The sequence below is a fragment of the Salvia splendens genome, chromosome 18 (genome assembly GCF_004379255.2).
Source record: "Salvia splendens isolate huo1 chromosome 18, SspV2, whole genome shotgun sequence".
NCBI classification, from domain to species: Eukaryota; Viridiplantae; Streptophyta; class Magnoliopsida; order Lamiales; family Lamiaceae; genus Salvia; species Salvia splendens.
This window is the reverse complement of record NC_056049.1, coordinates 5,374,356-5,382,275: the sequence shown is the minus strand read 5'-3', so window position 1 is coordinate 5,382,275 and position 7,920 is coordinate 5,374,356. Positions and strand designations below refer to the sequence as shown.

Below are 7,920 nucleotides of genomic sequence, written 5' to 3'. Positions count from 1 at the left end.
TGTTGAAGGAGAAATAGTAATTAAGCAAAATATTTTTGATTTATAAAAGTGTTGCTATATTTTAAACCATCAATATTTTAAAAAAGAATCCAAGCACTTCCCGTATTACTTCATCTAGATATTATGTGAATGATCTAAAAAGAAATTGCCAATCCAAATGCCTATTGCTTAGTGTAATTGAAAGAAACCCCAAATTGTGACATGTGTGATTGTGGGCTTGAATATTTGTGAAGTCGCTAACAAAGACACCTTTTAAGGGTTAGATTGATAGATATTGCCCAAATTCACCTACACCTGTACATGATATGTCACCTTTCGAATAAATTATCAAAAAGATTGCCATATCCCACGACGTCACTAAAATACTCGAGATTTAAAAGTTACTAAAAATCAAAAACTACATTCATTTACAAAAAGATAGGGATATTCCCTTTTACAACACAGCAATTAGACAATAAAAGGCTTCATCCATATCTCCTATCCCATCTCCTCCACCACTAACCACTAACCCACCATGATCTTATCAAAAATTGCAAAATTACATGCATCAACATTTAGTAATAATAATATTATTGTAATTATTCAATTCCCAAAATTAGATACAGCCAATAGTAAGAAGTCAGAATTCCCTTGGATCAACAAAAATGGACATGCCAGGTGGCGACTTGGTCCAGTCGCCCACAGAGCCATCACTATAGTCTTCCCCTAACCGTTTAATGCACCACAAATCCTCGGCGCACGATAAGCTCTTCCAGTGCGGTATTCCTAACCTGAGCGGCTCGCTATCCGCAACCTCCGTCGCCACCACCCCACAACCCCCCTCCTTGGCTAAATTATGGGCCCATTCGCATAAGGCCCGAATCATTTTAACAGCATTTGGGCCTTCCCCGCCCAGGCCGTATAAAAAATGAAACCCAAAGGGCCTGAACACCTGCGGCACGGACGGGAGGCGCAGCCACGGAAAGGCCCGGTCCAGGGCCCGGGTGGCTTTGACCAAGGCCCGCCTCACGCGCGACGCGCCGCGGACCTCGAGCTTGTAGACTTCCTGGCAGTTCCACGCGCTGAGGACCGCCCACGACTCGGGCGGGCTGGCGAGGAAGTCGGCGGCGCCGCGCCAGGTGGCGCCGCGGGGGAGGGCGAGGAAGGTTCCGAGGCTGAGGCGGTTGCGGAGGACGGCGTCGATGTCGCGGGGGAAGAATTCGGTGGAGGAGAAGCGGCGGCGGTAGAGGGTTTCGGCGTCGGCGGGGGAGAGGGTGAGGATGGTGAGGCGGGGGTCGGGGCGGAGGCGGTGGGCGAAGACGGGGTGGACGAGGATGGAAGGGGTGCGGAATTTGGAGTAGCCGCATTTTTGAGTGAAGAGGTTGACGGATGCATGGTTGTCGCTCTCCGTCGCCATGTATGAATACTCGGCGCCGTTTTCGCCGAACCATTCCTCTATTTGCCGCACTAGTTTCAAACCAATTCCCATTCGCCTGCATTATTAATTAATTAATTAATACCCATTATTAGAATTTGAAATAGAAGGAAAATGTGGGAAACAATATATGTGTCATCCTATATCATTAGTAGAAGACCTTTTAAAAAGTGTCCAAGTGAACAATATCATAGTAGTATTAAAGTGAGGTTGACTGTGCATCGACAAACACTCACAAGTACGTGATTCATCATTCACAAAAAGGTCTGGAAATATGGAAAAAGTACCGGTGAGAAGGGGAGACGCGAAGGCCTGAGATGTAGGCGAGTTTAGTGAAGATGGGGAGGGGTTTGTTGTTGGCGTTTCGGGAGAGCTTAGTGCCGCAAGTGACGGTTTTGATGCAGCCCCTAAGGGCGCCTACGATCTCACGACGTTCCTTGTCCTGACCACCGCCGACCACTACCAGTTCAGCTATCTGTACGGAATAAAGTAGAAGAGAGAATAAAGTTTTTGACATAAAGACGAAACACTCAGCTATCTTAGAATGACCCAAAAATTAATACTCCTATGACTCAATTCCAGTATATACTAATAGTAGTAATAGAAGAGAGAGAAGATTGGTTACGAGCATGAGATAAACAGGGGAGTTGCGGACCCGGCTGATGGGGTCGCCCAAGAGGTCGGTGTAGAGAGAGAGCTTGCCGCTGGGCCCCACCTCGCACCGATTCTCCATTTCCTCCACCGCACCGCAATCCTTCTTCTCGTCGTACTCTCGCACCACAACCACCGCCACCACCTCTCCTTCCGCCACCATTTTCTCCCCCTCTCTCTCTCTATGTATATATAATGATGCTAATGATGATGATAAATATAGCTAGGTTTTTATATAGGATCAATCACGTGTGTGTGAAGTTAGGAGTGGAAGATCTTACTCAAACAGAGAGTAAAATCAGTGTGATTTTCAGCTTGAAATGATAGAAAGAGAAGTCGGAAGTTTATCCAATAAATTTCACACCATTTTCTCACTTCTATGGGGAAAATGTTCCATTTGGTGCGCCTTTTATACTGGAATTTTGGGACTGCCCCTCAAGTATATATGCAATTTTAAAATCAAATAAGTATAAACAATGGACAGAGAGTGGGGATATACATATACATCAATTTAATCAAAAAAGTGGTATACGGTTACTACTTATAATTGCATATACATCAAAAGAGAAAGTGAAATGTGTTTTTTGGTTGGGCCGATTTTCGCATAAATATCCATTGCCCCCCACGAATTTCTTCTTTTAACCTTACATTAATTACTCGGTTTTATTTTAGCCAAAATCAAGTCTCTTTCTTTTCTTTTCCGCTTCTCACTTCCTTTCTCTCTCTCTCTCTCTATTGATCATGATTATGTAATAGAGTGGTGCTAAGATATGGCGGCGGTGGCTGCGCTGCGCCACCTCTCCATCTCTCCATCTCCTCTCTCTCATTAGTAAACTTGAGATTAGTGTTACCATCACGGTTCATGAGGGACCCCATTTGCAATGATTGACACTCTTGTTCATGTGAATAAAATTTCTATATATACATACATAAATCAATGATGATTATATTATGTAACGGCAATGTCATATGATTTTCACTATTCTTCGAATTTTCAAAAGTGGGCTGTGGACCCTCATCTCATATACTTGTTCGACGTGTCCCCATATACAATTCCACTAAATCTCATTCACATAATTTATATTTCCATTTCTTTTTTTTTTACTTATATTTAACTGATTTCACTTTATAATGATGATTGATGGGAAACTTAGAAAGTTGCTACTACTGTTTCGCAATAAATTTCCAAGGCCAACTAAGAAAGTTGCTCAATAAATTTCAAAGGCGAATATAATAACTCGATTATCCATTCTCTTAATACGGAGTAGTTGTTAAAAGTGTCCTCTTGTACGGAATTAGGCTTGCATCTGATTCATTTGATTTCTATTTTCTTCGAGATAAATTTAACTTAATTACCTTTAATTTACTGTGGCGGTAAAATTAATGGATTGTTGGAATTACAAATTCATTAATTATTTTTTAGGCAAATTCAGGACAGGACTTGATCGTCAATTATATGTGAGTATATTTTCTATTAAAAAAACATATATTTATATATATATGCTCGCGAATCGCGATGACGAAAATACAGGACTAACCTGAAGCTAATTATACAATTCATTTGGAGTATATATCTTCTAGCATAATATTTTTTTATTTCCATTTTAAAAATATTGATTTACTCTATTTTTGAAAAGATTCAGGTGGGGAGTAGGGAATCAATCAACGGGAATAACGACAAATTTTACGCAAATATGCTCTCTTTTTCTATTATCAATTATATAAAGATGATATGATCAAAGTTTTCGCAACCCAATATTAATATACCTAGCAATATAGTGATATTAATAATTTGAAATCATAACGTAATTAAGTTATTGGATTGATTAAATATTCAAGGTGTGATAATAAAAGGAAAAGGTCTATCATAGTATTGATTGCTTTGGACATTTACCATTCTTTAAAAATTCTCACTTTAGCAACCATTTCGATCAAAATCAATTACTATATCACACGACAAACAATTAAATTTCATTCGATTCCAAGCGTCCCCTCATACTACGTACTAAAATCAATCATATATAAGGAGTAAATTAGTTAGATATGATTCAAGAACATATATGGAAGAGTGTAATTACAAATTAAAACATGCTTTGTAGGAGAGAATTTGAAACTACCGTCACTCCACGCATGGGTACGAACCACTGATCCAAATTTGAATATCGTGTAAGTAAGTTATCAAATCCTAAATGCATAAAGGAGAAAAGAATCAAATATTGCTTAAATAAAATAAAAAAAAATAAAATGCCGAAGACTCATGCTCCTAGCGCGTCACACTATCCATGTGCTGCCCTCGCGTTGAGTGCGTGAAACGTGGCATGCTTAGGATATGTGCACCCCGTGCGTAAATGGGGAGTGTTGCTGATGCTCTCAATTAGCTGGCTGTACGTAGTGGACAGGGGCCAGCTTTCATCTCTACTACGTTCTTCCATTCATTCATTTTGAAAATCTGAATTCGATTCTCTTCCAAATTATACTCCATTTCTTTTGAAATTATTAGAATTACAGCTTTTGGCAGTAAAGATAAAAGACGGCCAATGTCGGGTTCAAACTCCTGTGAGACTTTTTTACAATTCTTTTAATTTAATATATTCTTTATTGATTATATCTCTTTAATATAGATGTAGTTTCCGATTAGAAACATTGCTCTTAATTTCAATCTCGTAGAGGTTTTGTTTATGGTGTATATGCTATAGTTAGCAAGACAGATCAATATAATTATATAATTTTTTTTATCTAGAGTTAGTTATTTGACACGATTTTGATTTTACACGCGCTTTAATCATTTCAATTATAACGTTAATTTGTAGCATAATGGACTAGAAAAGATTAAAAATAAAAAGACTATGATATGAAATTCCCATAACAAAAATTGTAAGTGTGTCAAATTTAAAAACTGGATAAATTATATAGTGAATGTAATTGATAATTTACGTACAACCCTATTATTTGTAGCTACTCCTTTTTTTTATAGAAAAACAGACAATATAGAGAAAAGAAAATTAATAAACATATTCTAGATAATCAATCTAAGAATTGGGCCCCTCGATCGGTTATCTATAAATATAAAATTGTTAATAAATATTAATAGGGCCCTACTCCTTGTTTGTATATTATAATTGTAAATTGTAAGTACGTCTGATCTGCGGCTCTTTCGATCCACTAATTTTAATTATAAATTAGTACTCCTATCCTAATAAATATGAAACATTTGCCTTTTAGTATAATATTTTATGTAGTGTTGTTTTATGAGTTAAAGAAGAGAGAGTAAAGTAAGAGAGAGAGAAAAATAGAAATTTAGTTCTTTTGATTTTAGAAAACGTTTCATGGAACAAAAAAAAATATGTTTTATTTTTAGTGGAACAAAGGGAGTATATAGTAATTACTAGTACTATATTAACAAGAGCTTACTTAAACTTGTCGCCCCTTCATATTAGTATTAAATTGTCATCCTAATTAAATTATTCACTTAATAATTGGTCTAAAAAATTCCACCCCCTTCTTAGTTTTAAAATGTCGACTTATTTAATTTGACGTGAATATTATTGTTAATTTGTTATCACAATTAGACCACGACACGACAGCGGTTGAAACAAGTTTCTGATTAAAATTATGAAAATTAAATTTGTCCATCTAATATGTTTGCACAAAGTTAAGTACTACTATAGATAGATTTTTAATGTGTAGAATAAATTGCATATTGCATGACGTTAGCATCAAAATTGCCCCACTAAGAAGAGGGAACCATCACATAATTAGATGAGAAATTCAACAGTAACAACAGAATAAATATAAGAATATCTACTCGCACAACAATTTGTCGAACTGCGAATCCTACCAATATCTAAAATCATTTTTTTTATATTGAAGCCAAACTCAATTTGACGTGACCGTATAATTTTGGCCACTGGAAATCATTTTTCCATCTCAAAATCAATTGATAATTAGGATAATTGATTCAATAATTAAGAATTTATATAAAACACTCTATTTATATTTAATATTATGAGAAAACTAAAAGATTTCATATGTACATGAATGAATACCTTTCAGAAATACGGAAACATTAATTTCCTTTAATTTGATAGATAATTCATGTAATCCAAATTAGAGCAGTACAGACAAAAAGTTTGTTACTAGATTGCGATCGACACTTCCAGATATTCTACAACATGATTTCATAATATTTTTTACAATCTAATAATCGATCAATCAATAATTGCAACTATTTTTTTTATTTTTTTTATCAAACCATATTATTAAATTAATCATGATGTAAACAGCTATTTTATCATATTATTATATTACTCCGTATATTAACCTCTCAACCTAAGGGAAGGACTACATAAATTTCAATTGTAATCGTAAATTATCAATACATAACTTATAAGTCGTCGACATAGAATTAAAATACATAATTAACAACAGTTAATATAGTATAGTCCCCACTGACCAGTCACTGGTGAGTGTGCAACTGAGCCAAGTATAAAAAAATGCTAATAAATTGTCAATTTTAAAAAATGCTAATAAATTGTCAATTTTTAAAGTAGGGATTTATTTAGTAGAGTATTTAGTTTAATGACGATGTGGACACTTCTTAAATTGCCCAATCATCGTAAAAAACTGTTCAATGATGTGCCTTTAGTTTTAAAGAAATGGGATGCATTATGTATATATGCGTGATCGTTATAGTCTACACTATTTAGAAATATTCAATACTCCAAATAATTTATTTATCAGATTTATTATAGTAGTATAAAAGAAATATCTTAACAATTAAGTGGCGTTTTCCTTATGGATTATAATGTGATTGTCCATCACATTATATATGTTATGAAGTTTCCTAATGGGACGTCACTCATTACTCCACACGCTTTATGTTTTTGTACTTTTTTCTATTTATATTAAAAATTAAAGGAATGAAAAAACAAGGATGTAATAGCTTTGAATTCCACAATCCTTTTAAATAGGTATATTGGTCCCTAAAATTATAAATTTTAGTCTAATTATGAAATTTGCACGAACTTTTATACTAGTTTGAAATATTATAAACTTTAATTAAGTTCTCTGTGTTATATTTCATCCCGGCTCAAATAAGATATTTCCGATGAAACTTACTCCTATATGGGCAATCATGAAAAGTTCATGATATTTCAGACTATTTTCTAAGCTCATGGCAAGTAGGATAAAAACTGCATAGAAGGCTACCTAGATTTAAACGTGCCAAGTATGATAAAAAAAAAAAGCCATACACATTAGTCGAATAAGGTGATTAACCCACTATAGAGAATAATACACCAAATGTAAAATTTGTGATATTTAAGATCAATTTTAAAATTCATTAGAAATAAGTTCACCACTTCAAGGATCGATATCCCTTTTAAACAAGATTATACAAACGAAATTGAGTCCAAATGGGACGAAATTCATTACTCCAAGAGCTTTAATTCTTACTAAGATAAAGGGGGGCTTTTCCAACAAAGGATATCATATCTTAGAGTCTAGTGCCCATCTCATTTTCACACCAGCACTATTTTATTTTATTTTTAATATCAATGTCTAAATATTTTAAATTAAAATACACATAATAAATTAGTTTTTCGTTATAATATTGGGAAAAAGAATACTTGAGCGTCAATTTTTTGACAAAGCCATTAAATAAGACCAAAGCATAGTGTGTAGGACTAAAAAGTGTTTTTAGACAAATATAGAGGACTATTTTAAACTTTAGTCTAAACAGATTTTATATCATATAATATAATTAATTTTAATTACGAAATAAATAATTATATATTTTGAGAAGATAGTAAAATTTTAGATCTCGTTAACTATTTTAAAATGACCTTAAATCTTCT

The 7,920-nt window shown here is 34.5% G+C and overlaps 1 protein-coding gene across 2 annotated transcripts; it reads right to left on the bottom strand.

The window, feature by feature from the left end:
- Positions 1-553: 553 nt before the first annotated feature.
- Positions 554-2,460, bottom strand: LOC121776278 (probable N-acetyltransferase HLS1). 2 transcript variants are annotated; one of them, XM_042173445.1, is made up of 3 exons: positions 2,070-2,460; positions 1,702-1,889; positions 554-1,472 (listed from the first exon to the last, which is right to left on the bottom strand). In XM_042173445.1, the coding sequence occupies exons 1-3, from the start codon at positions 2,226-2,228 to the stop codon at positions 620-622; spliced, it is 1,200 nt and encodes a 399-aa protein (XP_042029379.1). In that variant the 5' UTR covers positions 2,229-2,460; the 3' UTR covers positions 554-619. The 2 variants fall into 2 exon arrangements, with proteins under 2 accessions (XP_042029379.1, XP_042029378.1); XM_042173444.1 differs by having other exon boundaries at positions 2,040-2,459.
- Between the last annotated feature and the right edge of the window lie 5,460 nt (positions 2,461-7,920).